We start from the raw sequence: 22817 nt of genomic DNA, 5'->3' as shown, positions 1-22817 counted from the left end.
TTGTGTGGTATGTGGTTGTTGGTGAGTATTTGCTTCAGGTTGCGGGGCTGTCTGTAGGCAAGGACTGGCCTGTCTCCCAAGATTTGTGAGAGTGTTGGGTCATCCTTTAGGATAGGTTGTAGATCCTTAATAATGCGTTGGAGGGGTTTTAGTTGGGGGCTGAAGGTGACGGCTAGTGGCATTCTGTTATTTTCTTTGTTAGGCCTGTCCTGTAGTAGGTAATTTCTGGGAACTCTTCTGGCTCTATCAATCTGTTTCTTTACTTCCACAGGTGGGTATTGTAGTTGTAAGAAAGCTTGATTAGTCTCTAAGGTGCCACAAATACTCCTTTTCTTTTTGCGAATACAGACTAACACGGCTGTTACTCTGAAACCTGTCATAGTAAGTTAAGTTACCACTTTATTTAAAAATGGAGAAAATATTTTCTCTGTCAAAGCTATATTTGATAGTTATGACAAAATGGGGGGAAATGCACTAAAATTTGGAATCACATAGATGCATTAATGCAGTTGTCCTACATGATGTCATTACTAAAATTGGGAGTCCCGCCGACGCATAAATACATGGGTCCTACATATCATTACTGAGTTCCTTACCTTTCATAACTGTTGTTCTTCAAGATGTGTTGCTCATGTCCGTTCCATTCTAGGTCTGTATGCGCCCACGTGTGCGGTCATCGGAGATTTTTTGCCTTAGCAGTATCTGTAGGGCCAACTGTAGTGCCTCCTTGAGTGCCATGTTCAGGCATCGGTATATCAGGTGCCACGGGCCCTACACTCTCTCAGTTACTTCTTGTAGGCAACTCCAATAGAGGAGCAGGAGGGTGGGAAATGGAATGGACATGAGCAACAGATCCTGAAGAACATTCTCTGAGCTAGATAAACTACCATCTCTATGCACAAAAGGTAAATTATCTCCAAGTTACTAAATATGCTGTATTACATGCTTCTTTTTTCCTCTTAAGATTTGTATATCAGTAATATCACAGTGTATTTCCCATACAATATTAATAGAACCTTTGTGTCACTAGTTGTACAGTATACACTACAAAATATACAAGGGGACCGGGGAAGGCGGAGGTCCACTAAAAATTCCATTTCACAAACTACAGATCAATTAAATATATTCATTTTAATTAGAGACTAAAAATACAGGAGACTTGTCCAGCTGAAGAGTAGTCAAAATGATACTCCCAGTTAGTGAAAATTAAAAATCCCACAGTTAAATGATCTAATCCATGAAACAGAGGACAATTCCACAATTAGTGGGATTTATTAGATTGATTTTTGCTTTTTAAACTATACTGTAAATGGTCTGGAATACAGAAAAGGTTAAACTAATTTTATATTGACATGGATATAATTTTATTACAGCATTCATGTTATTTAAATTTCAAGGGATAAAACACTGGCTGAACAACAGCCTATAATTAAATTTCAGGAAAAATTTTAAAATGCAGATTCACGGCCACGATTAAAATGTAGTTAAAAACCCTCCAAAGTGTTTCAAAACAAGCTGAAGTAATAATTTTGCTTCCCTTATGTGGTACTACATACCCCTACTAGCGAACTAAGGGAGACTTTTTCTTATATGGAGATTTGCGAGCTGAAAGTTATCCCTCTATAACGTTTGGCTAGGATTAAAGAGTCAGGGGCGGAGGAATGAACTTCCCCATGAACTAAGTATCAGACGGGTAGCTGTGTTAGTCTGGATCTGTAAAAGCGGCAGAGTGTTCTGTGGATTGGAGCATAAGCTTTCGTGGGTGAATACCCACTTCATGAAGGAGCATGACAAACCTCACCACCTTCTGCTCCAAGTACAAGTTGCCTTTTGTTTGACTTTTCCTTTCTCTAACAAACAGACATTAAACAAAACAAATTCACCCTACAGAAACAAGACCAAACACTACCAAAAACAAAAGAACCAAAACCCCTCAATCCCCACAAAAAACACAAAACAAAAACCCGCTCAAGCAACGAGAAAAATTCCTACCAAAATACACCACCCTGCATACACAATTCTCCCTCTTGGGAGGAGATGAGAGCATGAACAAACCACACGTGACAGATTTTAGTGATGCTGCTAAATCCACTACTGGAAGGTGCTCAGATTTAATAAAGTTAAGATAATGTTGAAGTAAAAAGAAAAAACGGTACAGAGTTTAAGCATAGAAGTTTCTGGTTATCAGGGAATAAGGTACAGATTATCAGGGGGTGAGAAATTCGGTTTAGGAATGGGTGGCATAAGGAATATATAATCTGCAATCTCCCCGATTGGGGGTAAAAGTTTAACGGGTTGAAGTACGGACATTGAGATATGGGGGTATGTTGTTCATATAAAGGCTATGTTCAGGTGTGGAGTACAATGAGTGGATATGATGATGAGGATGGATCTACCCTCATTTGGTGGGATTTAATGTTCAGTGAGTTTATGGTTCCAGTTCATATGGTCCAATGGAAAAAGTCTCTCAGTCCCTTTCCCATAGTTGATGCACGACATTGTATTGGCTCACACCTCCTGGTATTGTCGGTGGCTGGTGATGTGTTCGATGTAGATGTCCCTGGACCATCGGATGGTGACCGATCCCACAGGTCCGCAGCACACGCTTGTTGCAGGGGTCCCAAGCGCCCAGGGCTCCGACGATCAGGGCATCCATCTGCACCTTGTAGCCCTTTGCTCTCAGGGTGTCAGCCAGGGGGGTGTATTTTTCCAGCTTACGAGCTCGGGCTTTGCAGAAGATCGGGGTCCTGTTCTTGAAGGAGACCGTGATGTCGACGAGGATGATCTTTTTCTGGGCCTCGTCGGTGACTACCACGTCAGGTCGCAACTGGCTGTCAGTACCGGGAATGGCGCAGTTCACGGCGACCTCCCCCGGGCGCGGTGCGATGGCTTTCACCAGGCGGTTCTGGATAGCATTGTGGCGCAGCTGCCAGGCTCTGGAGCGGGGCTTGCAGCTGCACAGAACATGGGGCAGGGTCTTGTTGGAGTAGCCGCACTTCCTGTAACGCTTGTCTCAGTTCCCCTGGCGGACGGCTCCGTTGAGTGGGACGCAGCTGAGCCGGGCGCAGTTGATGAACCGTCAGTCGGCGAAACGGGTGAAGCTGCCCCCGGCGAGGAGGTGGTTGCTGGCGTCCCATTTGCTGTTCAGTTTGAAGGCTTTATCCTGGTCTGGTTTACGCTTCAGAGTTTCCATGTACACAGTGAGTGGATGGCTGCCTGCAAGGTCCTCTTCAGCATGCCCCTGGTGCTCAGGGTGACGATGGTGTTGTCATCGGACCTGATCTGCGGCACCAGGACTCCCAGCTCCAGTTGGTGGGTACGTGTGCGTTACACAGTTGAGCACGCATTCACAGAAGTACTGTCAGGACACCTAACCAAGTCTCTTTTATTAAAAACACCATCACCCCTTCCCTGTCTCTTTATTACTGAAGGTATCAAGAGACAATTGGAATAATACTAAAAAAATAATCTAAGGGCATGGACTAAAATGGTTAGCCATGTTCCTTGGTTTTCCTTACTACCAAATGTAATATTCCCTTTAGACTGTGAAATGAAAGTGCTGTGCAGGGTGTTTTCAGCTTCCTGCACAACTTCCCCAGCTCTGGGCTGATATGTACAGTAGGCTGAACAAACAATATGATATGTACAGTAGAAACAAACCAAACAAACTTGTAAACACACACAGTGGGAATTCCTGCTTCCTGCAGTGGGAAAGTCTTCAAGATATATTTTGTGTTTATGGGAACAATCTTTCACCTTCCTTCATTATCAAAGCCATATATCAAGTTTCTTGTTTGGTGTATGGTAAATAAGACATTGCATGTAGCAAAATACTGAATGCTACCTTAAGGCTGATGCACTTGCTAATGCCGCTCAATACTTCATTTACGGTATATGTTTTTAAAATGAGAATTGCCATCTGTTCAAGATTCATTCAAGGGAAAGACTGAGCATTTTTCAAACATTTGGTATTTTTAATGTCTCTTCATATCCAGTCTTGCATTTTTCTTTCCAGTAGCACCCATGTATTAAAATCCTATCAGATTTCTCTAGTTTAAAGGTGCAGATATTAGTAATCTATTCAACAATATGATCGGATTACAAAATGAAGCCACAATCAGCATCTCATCCAAACTGTTCCCAGCCTGCCTTCATCTCTTATGAACTTTCTGAGTAGATCAGGGGTTCCCAAACTGTGGGTCAGGACCCCAAAGTGGGTCCCAACCCCATTTTAATGGGGTTGCCAAGGCTGGTGTTAGACTTGCTGGGGTCCAGGGCCGAAGCCTGAGCCCCACCGCCCAGGGCCGGGGAGCTAAGGTTATATGTGCCCCACCTAGGGTAGAAGCCATTGGGCAGCTTTGGTGCCACCGCCCAGGGTGGCGGAGCTTGGGTGGGCTTGGGCTTTTGACCCCCTCCTGGGGTCGTGTATTAATTTTTGTTGTCAGAAGGGGGTCATGGTGCAATGAAGTTTGAGATCTGCTGGACTAGATGTTTATTCATCCTAGGTCCATTTCTACTAATACAATCCATAAGGACATTCTTCGCATCACATGAGTGGCTTTGGTATGCAATTTATAAGCATGTTATTGCTACAATTTACAGAGAGTAATACCAAATAACATCCTTGAGCGTATTTTGTTCTCTGAACAGATGGAAAGTAACAAGCAGAACTAATCAGCAAAGGAAACAGACTGCAAGGCTTTGTAGGTCTAGAATCCAGGCCTGCAGAGCTACCAGGTAGTTGACATCTCCAGGCTCCTACCCAGCGGCAGCTGAAACTAGCTTGCACTCCATTTCCCATGACTCGAGGTGGACATAGACCACAGTGAGGTTCCACCTCAAAGATTTGAGGGACAACAACCTCCTGGCTCCTGATTTGCTCCCTGTCCTATATAAACCCAAGGGGCATTCCAGGAAGTCTCCAGAAAACAGCACAGATCTCCTGTAGCTCCCATAACCGTTCCGGCTCCTGAATTCCTGGCTTTGACCTCAGCTTGATTTGAGCTTCGCCTCCAGGCTCAGACCCTGAAATCTGACTGAGACTCTGACCCTTGGTCTCCACCCTGACCTGAAACCTATGAACTCTTCTGCTACTCCCAGCCTCAGGCTTGACTGCCCTTGTTGCAATCCCGACACAGATAAAAGTCACATAGTCTGTGGTTACTCTTTACCCCCACTTCCCACCAGGATTTGAATAATTAATGCATTCACTGAGTTATATGCTGCTGGTTCCTGTAACCAACAAAGTTAAATTCAGACAGAAGCCATGAGACCTTTGGAAAAAAAAAAATCCTATTTCCAAAGATGGAACTGAACTAGAAGACTAAGTATTTTTCATATCACATTTTACATAGCTGTTAGAGCCTCTAACAAGCATAAACGATGATCAATAGATCTCATATTAGCTCTCTGAGCAGACAGATGAAAACTTTATGTTCCCCCATTAAGCCTTCAAAAATATGGCTCCTGTGTGATGGTTTGAATGATTAAACCATTTTCCATTATTCAGACAAATTATTTAATTCATTATTTGTGGGAAAAAGCATTCTCCAGATGTCCTCCTCAAAATAAGTTACCAAAAGAGAACAAAGTCATAGTTATCTTAGAAAACAAAAACGTTAGCTCCTTCACAAGTTGGTGTTGCTAGCCATTCCTTGCCTCAGGCTCTGCCTTTTCCTTATAACTACAGCTGCTGTTAGCACTATGGTTAAGACTCCAAACTAACTTCAGTCCATTATTTACAGAATTTACTACAAAGCATATATGGGGTGCTAATGTTTTGTTGAAATCTAAAATGTTGTATATACAAGCTTCCACAATATTGCTGTGAAACAAGGCCAAATTTAGAAGTGACAAAAGATTCTGTAAGTTAGACCTTTTCATATTCAGACTCCTTTAGACACACTTTTTACACCCACGCTATCCCTATATTAAGGAGTCCATGTTAATGCAACTTAGAAATTGATAAAGTGGAAGGCAGTAAAAAGTTATAATTTAAAGCAGGGTGGGAACTACTTCGACTTGCATCTTCTTCTGGGTACTCAGAATGTATATTACACCAACGCAGACTGTCCAACATGTGGGCAAAGTGGGTGAGGTAGGTCTAGGGGAGTCTGAGTTAGTGCAAAGAGGTATAATTTAGTGTAATGGGGTCCAACATACACACTCTTATCGGTCCCTTCTGTTTATAACAACCCTAAGCTTGTTATAAAGCTCTCTCAAAAGGTACCTGTCAAGGTTTCTTCCCCACTCTGAACTCTAGGGTACAGATGTGGGGACCTGCATGAAAGACCCCCTAAGCTTATTTTTACCAGCTTAGGTTAAAAAATTCCTCAGGGTACAAACTTTGCCTTGTCCTTGAACCCTATGCTGCCACCACCAAGCATGTTAAACAAAGAACAGGGAAAGAGCCCACTTGGAGACGTCTTTCCCCCAAAATATCCCGCCCCCCAGCCCTACACCCCCTTTCCTGGAGAAGGCTTGATAAAAATCCTCACCAATTTGCATAGGTGAATACAGACCCAAACACTTGGATCTTAAGAACAATGAAAAAACAATTAAAGTAAAAGAATCACCTCTGTAAAGTCAGGATGGTAAATACCTTACAAGGTAATCAGATTCAAAACAGAGAATCCCTCTAGGCAAAACCTTAAGTTACAAAAAGACATAAAAACAGGAATATATATTTCATTCAGCACAGCTATTTTACCAGCCATTAAACAAAAGGAAATCTAACGCATTTCTAGCTAGATTACTCACTAACTTAAGGAGTTATGAAGAGCATTCCTGATCTGTTCCCGGCAAAAGCATCCCACAAATAGACAGACCCTTTGTTTCCCCCGTTCCCCACTCCAGCTTTGAAAGTATCTTGTCTCCTCATTGGTCATTTTGGTCAGGTGCCAGCGAGGTTATCTAAGCTTCTTAACCTTTTACAGGTGAAAGGGTTTTGCCTCTGGCCAGGAGGGATTTTATAGTTCTGTATACAGAAAGGTGGTTACCCTTCCCTTTATATTTATGACAGTACCTAATGAGCTGACATTTCATGGGAGTGTTCTTCAGTCCATCAGCTGTTTTGTGGAGCAGAAGCACTGATACCAACATTTAAATCAAAGTGTTATATTATAGCAGAACTCTTTGTGGAAAAATTTACACTTTTCTCTTGCATATATCTGCTTTTTTAGTAGACTCAAAATACAGGAATTTATTGTAATACAGGAATTCTCTTTAAAAAAGTTTGCTCCAATGTTTTTAAATGTTGTAGCAAGTATTTCTGCATACACATAGAACACATTTTTTAAAAAAAATCAGAACCACAGGAATGAAAAGTGCTTTTCCCCCCCTCTTAAAAAGCAATAAAACTATACTTTTATGGTGCCTCTTTTACATTAAAAAAGAGAAACTAACAATTTTTATATTGTTGAGATTAAAACATCTAAATCCAGACTCTTCCCCCTCTCCTTTCCTGCAGATTTGCTCTAATTCTGCTTCTGCCAGATGAAAATATATAAATAACAGCTAAATATATTTGTTTATAAACAGAAAGGATGGTAAAGGCAAAGTAACAACCTCAAAAGGGTATCATCTTTTAATAAAGCCATTCAGCAGCATATATGGCACAAATGATAATGTTGAGCCAAATACACCGCTGATGTAGGTGGTAAAATTAATCTACTCCATTATATGCACTGGGAATTTACTCCTTGAATAGATTTCCCTCTACTAAGCATTCATTTAAAAAGGATTTCCTGCTATATGATTCTAGTATTAGTATCCAAAAACTATGTTGATATCCGGTTTATTCCTGGTTAATTTCCCCATTTGGTATATAGGTTTTTACTTTACATTTATTTTTTTATTTAAAATGGGATTATCATAATAAATAAAGGTTCTGTAAGGGTTAGAGTCCAATGCATTTATTTTAAGCTCTTAGAAAAAAAAATATTCAAAAGTATTTAAACAAATCTTCAACATCCGTCTATCCTAAACAAATACTAATAGCCTTAAAAGACTTTAAAATGTATTGAAGAAATTCATGAAAAAGCTTAAAAGACTATTTTGCATTTAGCTGATATTCAGGGGTTTGATAAGGAGAAGTGAATATTCAGATTTCAAATTTATCTAGGTTTCAGGTCCTGAGATCACTAGAATATAATATATGCACATACAAGAATTACCTCTAAGCACCTTTACAGTCAGCATTTTTGCCGGTCTACTCTAAACGTTTTTACCCTTACACTGAGGAGATGCTATAAAATCATTTTTGGCTATTTGGTAAAGAGCCCGCCCCCCATGAGTTTTCAGCTTTCTGTATTGGTAAGCTATTAAGTGTGCAAACACATATTTTAAAAGATTTATGTGGAATAGCTGTGCTTTAATTCACGTACACCACACACTTGGAGGGGTGCTTATGAAGTTTAAATAAATGAAGATACTTGGAGTCATGACGAATACAGAATCTACAACATCATCTCATTGCTATCTTGGGACTTTCCCCAAATGGCTTCTGGCTCAGGTGATACATCTGGCCACTCCCTGGATCTCATGTTTAGTCTGGGACTGAGAATTTTACTCTTGCTGTAGACCAGCCAATACCTACTCTAGTTTACGACCAGGGCATGCCTCATTTGCTTGGAGTGAAGACCTTATTTATTCACTCTCAAGAGGCTAATGGAATCAGTGCATTTCCAAGTAGTTCTAAGAAATCTGTCAGTTGAATGGCAGGCTAATTGCAACAGTGGCTTGGCTGGACTTTATAATGAACTTTCATCCTTTGCTACCAACACAGGGGCATCTTCCCTGGACCCATTTTTATAGGTCACCTATTTATATAGACCTGCTCCCTTTTCTAATCTATTGAAGGCTATCCAGATACTCACCTAACCACATTATTGTACTATCTGGTTAGAGCATTAGTGTTTAAAATCTTTTCCCAAAACTGGATTATCTGTACCGAGGTTCTTTAAAGCTTTTTGTCATGGCTGCATAGAAGAGGAAGATGTATTCACCTTCACCACAGAACCTGGAAAGTCCCATATAGTAGCACTGTTTCAGATTGTGTTCAGCTTGACAGCACTCCCGAGTCAGTATAGATTTCAAATTAGCTTGTGGATGGAAGTTAAGTTACTGGTTGTGGTCCATAAAGCACTTGGGACCAAAATTACCTAGATGTCAACTTGATATCAAACAGAATTTTTCACATAGCAAGGAAATAAAATCTAAATAGATTGGCTGATCAAAAGCCTGTTACACCAGATGTGTGGAATCTGAAAGGACTTGGTCTTCAAAATCACTATTGGAACATCAGGCAGCCTGCCAACATTTCTTGTGATGAACAGGTCTAGAAAGATTGAAAGATGTTTGCAGTTAATATCTAAGCTCTGGTAACTGTATAAAATGCCTTTGTGATCACCTTCTGAGGTGTTCCCATCTGCACAACAGACAATTTTAAAGCAATCTTTACAAGTGAAAGTTGTGGATTCCTCCCCCCCAAATGACCTGCTTGAATGGTCTCAACTGACTTTTTGACCAGGGTGCAGGATTCTCACTGGATGCCATTAGTCCAAATAGAGTCATCAGGTTCTCAAATCCTGTGTGTAGATAGTTCAGAGTTCAGTATTCTGTTCAGCAGAGATTTGGTTTTCCCGTCACTGGTGTGCAGTGTCAGGGCGGTAAAAGAGCATTCTTTCGAACTGGTCACAAGTTTCAAGTGCGAGAACATGACCCATATTCTCTTTACTGCCAGCATTGCCTCCTCAAACTACTTGGTGCTATTAGCAAGATGAAATATGGGATTATGTAAACTCCCACCCACAGGCTAGCCGGTACAACTAGTGCCATCATTGTTGTGAACATCCAAGTAGCTGTTGCCAGGCGAAAGAGAAAAGTAGTATTGAGGAAATATGAGGTGCCACTGACAACTGAAGACTCTTGGCTCATGTAGTGTTAATTACACGGATTTAGACATGAAGAAGCTCCTCGGATCAGTTCAGAGAAGACACTATCCTGAATCAGACACCATACATACTGATTCTGCTATTTTAGGTCAAAACTAGACTAGTGTTTCTTCAGCTTCTCTGTTTTTTTGAGACTCCCCCTTATTGTACTCATTTCAGTAGATGCCATATGGCATCCAGGAATGGAGCTCTCTTTACCAGGGAGAGACTAAGAATCACTATACTGGATTGGGGGGGGCGGGGAGGGGAGGAGAAATTCTATTAAATGCTCTTTGTACATAATAAAAAATACCTGTCTGTCCCCATACCAATGCCAATGCACAGGTTCCTCAGCACAGAAATGATCTATGCCAGGCCACAGTCTGTTTCAGAACCGTGCTTAGGGCACAATTTATTGGTTAAACAGAAACTTAGGTAAATAACAAAATATTTCCTTTGTTCCCAGATGCTTTTCCCTTGCCCCTCTCAGCCAGTACCCTGCCCCAGGGAGCTTTTGCTACTCCCTGCAGTTCTCAGACCCCGGGCCATCTGCCTGAAAGTATCCTAACGGCTGGGTTCCTTCCCTTGACCTTGGGACTCTCACAGGAATCAACTTGTTCCCTGCAACTCAGCTGAGCTCTTCCTGGTCTTCATAAGGACCAGGCGCTCTTCAAGCTATCCTATAATCCCCAGCTCCACGGCCTCAGATGGGAGGCAGCTGATTAGCCACAGGAAGCGCTGTAGTCATCTCCTCTAAAAAGGTCACCTACCCTTTAACAGTCCCCTGTAAACCAAGCTTCTGGCCAACAGACAAAGGGATACTTTTCATCCTAGTATGAGAGTGAGGGAAAGTCTTCTGTTTATTAAAGCATACAAGCTTTCCCATGTCTTTCCTAGGTACAGTGTAGATCTCTCACGGGATGTTTGATCAAGCACTGTGCCATTTTTTTGCCTCTGTACTTTACAATAAAAGCAGTAGCAACTTTACTCAAAACAGTTTTGCAGGAAGCTTCCAATAATAGCAAGATGCAGTTGCAGGAACATGAACCATTGTGTAAAACAAGTGCAGTATACAGCGTGCCAGGCTTTGACAACTCAATCGGCCTTGAATGCTGGAAGAAACAATCTTACATTTTTTGCCTCTCTATTGTCTGCCCCTTTAGGGCTTGGTTTCTGAAGCTGAAAACATTCGGAAATGGCAACTACTGGAAATCAGAGGCCAAATTACAGGGCATGAAGTTATTTTGCTTTTGCAAATCTTAGAGGAAGACTTAAGTGACAGAATTTCATACATCTTCAGCATTAGTTTGCTTTGTATCTTTAAAGTGCTAAGTATTAAATACCATAAACTACTGGTGTAGCTATTCAGTCTGTCACCACTCTGTGTGCAAGTAGGAATAGATTTTGCTTAAAATCAGTATGTTCCACTCAGTTCTCAAATACAAGTGTAACCTAGTTCAACCAACAAATGCATTGCATTGTATTTAATGCAAAAGCATTAGAGTTCAAAGAAATTTTAGTCTCGAGGGGAAATCCACTATGAACATTGACACAGGCTCCTTCTCCTGCAATATCAACAGTATAAACTAAACTGCAAATTAAAACTTGCTTTACCCCCATTTAAGTAGTTTGGGAAGCTTGCAGTAATTTGAAAATCAATCAGTACATGCAATAATTAGTGAAAAGCGTATAAAGAAACTTGCTCTTTGCTACTCAACCAAGGTTAGCAATAAGATGACTGGCCATTCAGAAGCAATTCTAGCTTCATGAAACTGACAATTATTTATGATCACATACATATGATCTACAAAAGAAAGGAAAGGACTAGAGTACTTTGAGGACTTCATATTCAGGACTTGTCTATACTTAAAATGCTGCAGCAGCGTAGCTCCGGGGGGCATGGATAAGCATTCACGTCACACGTCCTGTCAGTACCCAACCCGAGCTGGGGAAGTTAATGATCCAACTAGCGGACCAAATTTGGTGATGAATCCTGGTCACGTGCCACCTGAGGCACATTGCACATATGCTAAGAAACAGCAGCACAGCTCCATCATTGCAGCTGTGCCGCTGTAGTGCTTCTTTTTACATAAACTTAGATGTACTGGTTCCAAAGATTTTACAATGCATTTTGTATTACAGTATACAACGTATCTCACTATCTTCACACTCCTATTACATTCAATGCTTATTTAACCATTGAAGCATTGAGTGGAACATCAGGATTTTTTTTTTTAATTCATGAAAAATTTCATTGCATCATAGGTTATACTGTTAAAACAGTTTTAGTGTGGCATGAAAATAAGCTTCTAACAGAGCAAAATATAGGTTGAAATGTGCTCTTTAAATTTGATCACTTGTGAATGACAAACATTTGTTAAACAATTTCTCCATATTCACAGGGTTGCCAAAATTTCCCAGTTCTTTAACATAAAATAGGATAGTTACAAATTTCCCTAAAAGTAATTGTTACACCAAAACTCTGTTTTGTAATGTCCAGCTCACAGAATTTATTGGAAATACTGACTACCCTTTGTCTGATGTGAAGTGGAATGTGATATGAAGTGGAATTATTAAAGTAATATAATAAGAGAAAGTTAATTATCTTATAGTAAACGGAGATTCTTTGAGATTGGTGGCCCTTATCAGTGTCCATTGTGAGTGCATGTGCTCCATGCACCCAGAGTTGGAGACTTTTGAAAGCAGCATCTGTTGGTCTGCGCATGCACTCTGGCTCACATTGTGTCTCCAACTGAGGAGATAAAAGGTGGACTTTCCCACTCTCCAGTTCCTTCTCTACCACATATCAGAGAAGGAACTAAGCAGGGAGGAAAGAGGGTGGGTAGTGGAATATAGAAAGGGACTACACATCTTGAAGAACCTCCAGTCGCTATAAGTTAAGTAACTCTTCAAGTGCTGATCCATGAGTGGAGGGTATAATAGGCCAAGGGAGGCTTTGCTGCAGCCGTCAGACCCGTGGATGCAGGGTTTGGCGGTGAAGATTTTCCTTTATTATGTCCCATGCAGGTTCCAGGGTGGCTGAGGCAGCACATGGGGTAGCTGAGGAGGCAGTATGTACTGCCCCAGCCCACCCCGGAACCTGCATGGACATATCAAAAGCATCTTCGAAACAGACACTTTTCCCCTAGATGGGTTGGGTCCGGGGAGGGGAGGCACGGTGCAGCTTCAGCCAGCCTGTGACTCCTCCAGCCAAGGCGGGGGACGCTCAGGGCTTCAGCCAGCTGGGGCTCCTCCAGCCAAGGGGCGCTCTGGGCTTCTCTGAGCCATGGGTCTCAGGGTTCTGGCCGTGGGGAGGGCATGGGCGGAAGGGACAGGGCCGGAGGCTAGCCTCCCCAGAGGGGGCTCCACCCGCTGCCCATGCGCTGGTCCCTATGTGTATTCCATTCTGGGTGACTGTCAAGCAGTTTTCAAATAAGAGGAGTGTGTACATTTGTGGATGGCAGAGCCGAACAAAAGAAGTCCTGTATGAAGGACATTGGTGAGGCCTCATCTGGAGTACTGTGTCCAGTTTTGGGCCCCACACTTCAAGAAGGATGTGGATAAATTGGAGAGAGTCCAGCGAAGGGCAACAAAAATGATTAGGGGTCTGGAACACATGAGTTATGAGGAGAGGCTGAGGGAGCTGGGATTGTTTAGCCTGCAGAAGAGAAGAATGAGGGGGGATTTGATAGCTGCTTTCAACTACCTGAAAGGGGGTTCCAAAGAGGATGGCTCTAGACTGTTCTCAATGGTAGCAGATGACAGGACGAGGAGTAATGGTCTCAAGTTGCAGTGGGGGAGGTTTAGATTGGATATTAGGAAAAACTTTTTCACTAAGAGGGTGGTGAAACACTGGAATGCGTTACCTAGGGAGGTGGTAGAATCTCCTTCCTTAGAGGTTTTTAAGGTCAGGCTTGACAAAGCCCTGGCTGGGATGATTTAACTTGGAATTGGTCCTGCTTCGAGCAGGGGGTTGGACTAGATGACCTTCTGGCGTCCCTTCCAACCCTGATATTCTATGATTCTATGAAGGCACAGTGTCTCACAAACAGGTGGATGGAGCTCCACATGGCTGATTTGCAGATGTCAAGTAAAGGCACCTCTTGAAGCAATACCATGGGATGTTGCTTGCACTCTTGCGGAATGAGCTCTTACCACAAGAGCAGGGAGAAGATTAGATAATTGATGGAGTGAAATACAGCCCAAGATCCATTTTGAGTTTCTTTGTGAGGATATAGCCTGACCCCTGGCCGTTTCCACTATGGCAACAAATACTGTAGTCTAGATTTCCTGAATGCTTTTGTTCTCTACTGGTCAGAGTATCAACATCAAGGGAATGGAGCCTCCTTTCTTCCAAGGATATGCGTAGTTTTGGGAAGAACACAGATAGGTGAATTGACTGGTTCAGATGAAACTCTGAGACTCCTTTGGCGGTGAACTTGGGGTGTAAACGTAATGAAACTTTGTCCGTATGGAATATAGCATGAGGAGGATCCGTTATCAGCACTCCAAACTCACCAACCCTCTTGGCTGAGGTGATGTCTACCAGGAATGTGAACCTCATGGATAGAAGAGACAGAGAGAAAGAAGCTAATGGTTCAAAAGGAGGCTTAGTGAGTACTGAGAGAAGAAGGTTCAAGTCCCATTGAGGAGTAGGCTTGTTCATAGGCAGAAAGGTTCTGATTAGGCCTTTCCAGAATCTGCTACTCAGTGGGTGCAAAAAGATCGAGTAGCCCTTTGAAGGTGGATGGCATGCACTGATTGCTGCCAAGTGGACCCATAAAGAACTGACGGACAAATCTGCCGTCTTTAAGAAAATAATATAGTCCAGAATGAAAGTAATATCTGCAGCTTGTGGGAATGTGTGTCTTTGATGCACCCAGACAGAAAACCCTTCTATTTGGCTAGTTAACATTCCTAGTGAATCCTTCCTATTATTAGAAAGGACATTCTGTACAGCTTCAAAACATGATGGCTCTAAGGACAATGCTCATCTAAAAGCCAGGCTCTGAGATGAAGCGGACATGCATTGGGATGCTTGATCTTGGTGTTCCCCTGGATCAAGAACTGTTGGAAAAATGATCAGTGCCTGAGATAACAGGTGGAGGAGGTTCAGGAAACAAAATGTCTGGGGCAGTTGGTGGCAATGAGAATGACTCACACCCTGTACTACCAAATCTCGCACAAAACTCAAGGCAGGAGTGGTAGTGGCAGACAGGCATAGTTCAGATGGTCTGGACCATGGATGAAATAGAGCATCACCCTGAGAGTGGTGACTTAGGGCTCCTCTGGAACAGTATATGTTGCATTTCCTACTTGACTGGGAGGGGAACAGGTCAATGGTGGAGGGTCACACCCACAGCACAGACCTCTTCCACTTGAGCTAAAGGAACAAAAGCTAGAATAAGTAGGCTGTTAAGATTTACTTAGACCAGTGACTAGAGGGGGAAATAACACACACACGTCCTGAAATATGATGGCAATTTCCATCACCATATTAAAACTGACAGGCATAAATTCCTATTTGTAATAGCAGGTGTTATATACAAGGCATAGTGCATCACACTGAAAGCGTGTAGGTGGACAGAATCTTGCTTTTAAAAAACCCATTGTTTTCACCTTTTTCTCAACATGTGCAGCTCAGTCTGAGCTGCAACTCAAGCAGTGCCTTTCAGCTTCTTCTAAATAGGTATATAAATCAACTCCACAAAGCTGAGAAATATTTTCAGTTCTGTAAAAAGAGAGCAAAATTTTGTTTGTGCTAGCTCAGAAATAAGTAACGATAGCCTGCCAATGTCAGGCTGGTTTTGTATGCATTTCCTAACTTAAAAATCCTAACCTGCCATTTGTAACACCATTGGTGGGTATGACTAAGCATTTGATATTACTCAAAATTACGCCAGGATGTACTAGTTTACCAATGAAAGCACTTTATAATCTAATCTAATCTAATCTAATCAAGGAACAGTAAAAGTACTTCCATGAACCGGTTCAGACTCTTTGCTGATTTTTTTACTGAACATTCCTGCTTAACATCCACTGTATGTCACACACTTTAGATATTACAGAGGATAACAGGAAAGTTTGAGTTGGGCTTGCTATATCAGAGTTTATAATTTAAAGAGACAGTCATAGCTTTTAGGCCTAAGGTTTGATGCTTCCAGCTTCATTTTGATGCTGAAAAATGACTTCTAGAGCCAAAAAGCCACCAATTTTGCTAACACCTGTGGTGTTATTAAAGATTGGGAATTTTGTTTTGTAAAAAATTTCTCTAATACAGACATTTAACACTTGATGATGATAAAGTATGTAATAGTCCACTCCAAAAAAAAAAAAAGGGAACATTCATTTAAATTTATGAATATAATGATTTTCTTCCTTCAGTGCTCTTCAGGGTGAAATATTCATGGCATGCATTAGAACCAATCAATCACTTACCTCTGCCCAGGCACCCCAATCCAGAGTTTCAGCAGTAGCATCCTGAGCTGCTTAAGCTAAAATAGTTCTATCAAACTGAGTAGCAATTAATGGCATGGAAACATTTCTAAATACTTGAGTGAGACCATCAGTTGCCATTCATTTGTATCCTCAAGCATGTTCACAAACAGAAGCGTGAACTCTATCATGCTATCTAATCGAATACCAGAATGTTTTTTAAAATGCTGCCAGAAACAAAATTAAGTGCCTCTGCTGAATGAAGAAAATATTAGAGAACAAGAAGTATAAAATATTCTGGGTATGGAATTCAGAAAGCAGATACAAAACAGATTTGTTAGAACAGTTATGTTCTTTCGTGAACCCTAACTCATCCAAAGATTAGGAATAGAGAATAGGTCTATAAAAAACACACACCCTATTTTTTGGTTTCTTCTTCTTCTCAGATTTGTCACCCAAAAGATTAAAATGAAACTAACAGTAAACATGCCTAAATTGGCCCCATCCTAACAGTTTAGTGATATAGTATGCACACATCAAAATAGTCAGACATCCCATATTAGATCAGTGATAATTTGTTAACTGAATTATCACATCAGTGATTACTACTACAACAACAACAGGAACTTGTGTTATTGCACTTGTTTCCCATAAACATCTCCAGATCTTTGCCAGAAACCACACAGACTCAAAAAGTTACTTGGTTTATTATCTAGAGACTGCATGCTTCTGGAACATTTTTGTGAATAATTTTATAGAGCATTGTGATTTAACACAAAATGGTATGCACTATGGCCAAGAACACTTAAGTATGCATTTGCTAAAAATTGAACACCCTACTACAATCTGTGGTCAGTTAGCTGAACCTACAAGCTATAAACTCAAGCAGCATCCTCTCATGCATAGGGCCTTCTCAGGAAAGCCTGAAGACATCAGCAGCGGCTAGCTAACAGGAGGCACTTCAGCTAATGTATTCTAATCTGTGGTACCATTAAATAAAACTGAGGTTTACATATTCATTTGTTAATTACGTAGGCTGAACATTTAGCAAACAGATTACTATCCTAAACCATGAGCTGGAAACACAATCTACGGGAGTGAAAAGTATGTGAACTGTGAGGATATGCAAGTTAGGCACATAGTATTATCATGTGTTCTCTAGAATTGAGACTTCAGTTGAAAATATAGACAGACAGACAATGTAAACTCATTCACTATTGCCTTTGAATTTGCAGTCAGATTAACAGCAGCATGGAGATGTGTGGTTTTCCTACAGTCATACCCTTTTGAAAAACTATTGTGGCCATTTAAAATGCCAATATTGTTAGCCATTTTATTGGGGACAGTCTTACTAGAAGGATCCAGGAACACACTTAGCCAGTATCCTGGTATTCCAGATTGCAAATTTTGAGAATGCCAATAACCGAAATCCTATCAAATATTAAGATAGTTGAGGTGTTTCCAAATATTTTTTTTAAATGAGCGAAACAGATGTTAAAAGCTCCTGTTGGACTATGGGAGTTCACACAAGTACTTGAGTTCTAAGTAAATCATTTAAGGGGATCCAGGAGAGAGGCAATCTTAAAAAAAAAAAAATCGAGGGCATTATATGGTAGATTTGGAATTTAGTTCTGAAGAAGTGCAGAGGACATCATGGATAGAGCTCTGTGTCATGGAGGTCGTGGAAGTCATGGATTCCATTACTTCTGCGACCTCTGTGACTTCTGCAGCAGCCAGTATAGCTGGCCCTGGGGCCAATCGCACCGGCCACTGCTCTGGTGGCCCTGGGGCTCCCTCCATGGCAGCTCCTGGTGCCATGGGGTTCCCCCTTCTCCCCCCCCACCCCAGCAGCACCCCTCCCAGATGCTGGTGCTGTAACACTCCTCCCCCGCCCAAGATCCAAATCAGGGTATATATGGTACAAGTCATGGGCTGTGATTTTTTGTTTCTTCCCCGTGACCTGTCCATGAGTTTTACTAAAAATACCCATGATTAAATTGTAACCTTAATCATGAGGGATCAACCCATCAACTGAAGACAGCTTGTAAGAGCAAGCCAGCACCTAAGATAATTAAATTCTATCCAAGACACTGATACCTATTACTCTCCCTCCAAAGTTTTGCCCCTATTTCCCCATCCAGAAGTTATATTCCAAGCGGAACTCCTGCCAGTATCCCGTTTGGATCTTCTGTTTGTTTCCTAGAGTGCATGAGCCTGCTTATTTTCTGTAGCTTGCCAGTGCCAACACACCCTGGAAGGTGTTGTGCGCTTGGTTTCCATACCTATTGTGACTAACCGGAGCAAAGCCTCGGGGGTGCATTGGCACCCCTTCAGGTGGATGTGACAAAAATGCATCGCAGAAACTGCTGGTGAATCTGTGGGGCTGAAGGTTGTATAAAACTGCCCGAAGAGTCCATAATACATCATACTTTCATGAAACCTTACACAGGACTGGAAGGAATTGGCCTCCAAGTCACATTTCTACAGTGCAATTTAGAAGAGTTTATTATGAGTTATATATAACCTTTGGTCAGGCAGTTTATTAAGCCATAAACAATTTATAATGGAATCATACCATGAGTTTTTTTTATTACGATATAGTCAGCATTGCCAGAACTATAATTTTTGTAGGCAATTTTGAAGTTTCAGCACAAGAAATCTCTGGCTAACGTATTGGGTCAGACACAGCAACATACATATCTAGTCATTGCAGCAACACTTAGTTTTCAAAAGACAAGCCCTATTAATGAGGTATTTATCTTACAGCAGTTGCCTTTATGTTAGTCATATTAATTTGGTAGTTAGAGGCAATTGCTCCGAATTAAACACTGCAATAAAATTCTTTGTTTGGCTGCAAACCACCATCATTAATGACGGTTAACGTTACCTTCTAGATCTCCATGCCCCTCAACCTTTATTTCCCAACTTCTTCCTTCCCGGAGGAATAAAGTGAAGTCACTCAGCTAAAATTTCTATGAAAGCTCTCTCAGAAATAGAAAAAATAATTGTAGAAATTGCTACAAGCATGTAGCCTCTATTTATTCAGGGTTCAAATGCAGATCTTTTGTCAAAATTAAGTTAACTTTAAACAGCTCCAGCTGCTTGATACAATATAGCTACAAAAAAAAAAAAAAAAAATTTCAACCTAAAGGTCAGTATGACTTCCTACAAACACAACAGTCACCATCCGTCATGTTTCTGCTCAGTACATGCTCATTTTCCCAAGGGGACAAGGCAGGGAGATGGGGATGGGAGACAGTTGTATGCAGTATTGAAAAAGCATAACAAGTTAAATGTGATTGGAGAACATAAGGCATTTCCTCGGAGAAGCTTTATGAAAAGAAGAAAAAAAAAATCTGACTTCAAAAATAGAGCAAGTCACCTGACACTGAAATGGTGTCTTTATCTTCTTTTCCTCCTACTCCTTCCATATAGACTCATCCAAATCAGTATTTGCCGCTATTGGCAGTGAGCCTTAAATCCAAACTGGTAAATTTTTAACTGACATATTGATTGGATCACTTTCGTGTAGTGCAGTTTTTGAGTCAAGACAATAACCGTAATAGTGGGCTCACAAGTATGTCAAGCTTTGAACCCAAGCAAAGCTACATAAAGAATGGACAATAGTAAACAGATCTTAATATCTACAATAAACAGAGCATGCATCATTCTGGCAGAATCATAATGAATATGCACAAAGAAACTGACTCTGAAGGAAAAATAAATAAAACCACAATAAGGAGACTAAATTGAGTCAGAATTCTATTAAAATATTTTATCTTTAAATACCAGAATATTGTAATATTTCCAACTCACTAATTTTGATTTGCTTTTTAAGATAGAAACTTAGTGTTTTCTGATTTTAAATCAATATTTAAAATTCCACATAGCCCATGAGGTGTCTACAAAGATATCATTTCAAGTCATATTTTCTCTTTTTAAAGGATAAAAGGATGAGTACAGTGTAAAAAAATTACTCAGGCATTGTCCTCACTGGCAAGTTTCTGCGCAGTAAAGCAGCTTTCTGCGTTGTACCTCCCACCAAGCCACTTAGTGCACAGAAACTGCGCCATTGCAGCACTGTAAAAACAAACACACACAGCTCCCCCCAACCACCACACACACCCTGACGAGAGACGTACAGCCTACAGTGCTGCGGCACCAGTGTAGACACCCTGGGCAATTACAGCACTGCGGCTGGCCTCTGGTAGGTGTCCAACAATGCCTGTTCTTGCCTCTCTGGACATTGGTTTGAACTCTACTGTCCTGCCCTCAGATGACCAACCGTCATCCCCACCCCGTAAATTCCTTGGGAATTTTGAAAGTGCCCTTCCTGTTTGCTTGGTGACACATGCAGTGGTCTCAGTGCATCTTTCCAGGTGGCCATGCCTGCTCCACGCACCAAGCGATCCCCTGCTTGGAGCAATGCCGAGCTGCTGGACCTCATCAGCATTTGGGGAGAAGAGGCTGTCCAGTCCCACCTGCGCTCCAGCTATAGGAATTATGGTACCTATGGACAGATTTCACGATGCATGAGAGAAAGGGGCCATGACCGGGACACACTGCAGTGCAGGGTCAAAGTGAAGGATCTGCAGAATGCCTACCACAAGGCGCGGGAGGCAAACTGCCGCTCCAGTGCTGTGCCCACGAGCTGCTGGTTCTACAAAGAGTTGGATGCGATACTCAGTGGCAACCCCACCTCCACTGTGAAGGCCACTGTGGATACTTTGGTGGGTCGCATGCCAGCCAAGAGTGGAAGAGAAAATCTTGGACGACAATGTGGAGGGGGATGACGTGGAGGTCAGAGATGTGCAGCCAGGAGCTCTTCTCTACCCCAGAGGAGGCTAGCCAGTCTCAGCTGTTGCATGTTGGTGAAGTGCACACAGGAGAGGAGGCCCCTGGTAAGTGGCTTTGATTCTGGGAATGACTGAAGCGAGTTGTTGGGGGCAGAAGGGTTGCAGAAAGCAGGCTTGTGTTTATATGATGCGCGTACCACCACTTGCCTAGTCTGAGTGGCGGAACAGGGTGTTGATTGACTCCCTCACTTTATGGGAATCTGCCTCAGATCTCCAGGAAACTCTCATGGAGATACCGGCAATCCACTGCCACAGGTTCTTTGACAGAGCTACTTTGTTTCTTGCCCCATTAAGGGTAACTTTCCCACGCCACTCTGCCAAAACTTGGGGGGGGGGGGCGGGGAAGAGAACCATTGCTGCACATAAGCAAGCCGCATAAGGGCCAGGGCAGAAGCTGCAGTCTTGGAGAAGACCCTCCCTTGATTCCGTGCTCACCCTCAGCAGTGAGATATCTTCCATAACGAACACAGCCTGTGGAAAATGTTGGGACAGGAATGATTTATAAGCCCCCCCCTCCCGTACAGTGCTGGCTCTCCCCAAGAGCCATGTGCCCAGTGTACAGTATGGTCCTGTAACATTGATTTCCCTTGCCCCTGAGGTTACTCACCATTCTGGGGGTCTTGGGGCTCATGTGTGCTTGGCAGGGGTCAGCCAGTTAGTGACAGGTATGTGAATAGTGGCTGTGTTTTAAAGCACTGGTCTGTGTGTTGCAAACAATACTGCATCTGTAAAGTGTTGCATTTTGGCTTCACAGATATGACCTTGGGAGCCCAGCCTCCCTCTTTGTTATCGCCAGCTGAATGGCTGCACAGAATTAGAAAGCAGCCATGAAGAACTAAGGAGGACTTTCTGCATGATGTCATGATGCACTCCGCAGCCGAAACCAAGAACTGAAGGAGCGGCGGGACAGCGAGAAGAGGGGCCGAAAGGAGAACACGGCGCGCCAGAACGAAGCCATGGAGCGGCTCTTAAACGGTATGGAGCACCAAGCGGACACGCTCCAGGCACTACTAGCACTGCAAACCGAGCAGCTCCGTGCCCGCCCTCCCCTGCAGCCGCTGTCACAAAACTCAGGTTTCAGAGTAGCAGCCGTGTTAGTCTGTATTCGCAAAAAGAAAAGGAGTACTTGTGGCACCTTAGAGACTAACCAATTTATTGGAGCAGTTTTATTTCACAAAACTGTTACCCATGCAGCGCCCAGACACCGACAACACACTCTTTTCAACCTCCTGGCTCCAGTCTCTACCCGCGGCATTCCACTCCTCCCCTGTCACAGTCCAGCACTGCGGACTCCCAGTACCCACTGCACTCAACACCCATCCCTCTGCAGTTTAGCCCTACTGAAGTACAGTACCCACTGCACTATACTCCAAAGGAGAAGGTTGGATATGATATCTGGACATACGCAAATCTTTAAGTGTCCCGGGACCCCACCTCCTCCTGGGATCCTCCCTTCCCCCATCCCCCTCAGTGCTGATGCGTTTTTTTGTTTGTTTCTCTCCTCTGGTTGTTGCTTTTTTAATAAAAGAATTGTGCTGGTTTGAAGGCAAGCTTTATTCTATTAATTGAAAGCAAACAGAGCCCTGCAAAGCAA

General features: G+C 42.3%; 1 protein-coding gene across 7 annotated transcripts in view; it reads right to left on the bottom strand.

The window, feature by feature from the left end:
* The window catches only part of TMCC3 (transmembrane and coiled-coil domain family 3), a 239276-nt gene that overhangs the window by 28473 nt on the left and 187986 nt on the right, over positions 1-22817 (bottom strand). Inside the window, exon 1 of one of the 7 annotated variants that reach the window (XM_075124281.1) lies at positions 21831-21850. The exons of the other annotated variants lie outside the window; for them this stretch is intronic. Coding sequence (XP_074980382.1) covers positions 21831-21833 — 3 coding nt within the window. The 5' untranslated portion in view covers positions 21834-21850. Of the gene's footprint in view, positions 1-21830; positions 21851-22817 lie in introns of those variants that run through there. 7 annotated transcript variants of the gene reach the window in all.

Source organism: Caretta caretta, chromosome 1 (assembly GCF_965140235.1).
Source record: "Caretta caretta isolate rCarCar2 chromosome 1, rCarCar1.hap1, whole genome shotgun sequence".
Lineage (NCBI taxonomy): Eukaryota > Metazoa > Chordata > Testudines > Cheloniidae > Caretta > Caretta caretta.
Note: the sequence above shows the minus strand (reverse complement) of the source record. Positions and strands in the feature narration are given on the sequence as shown.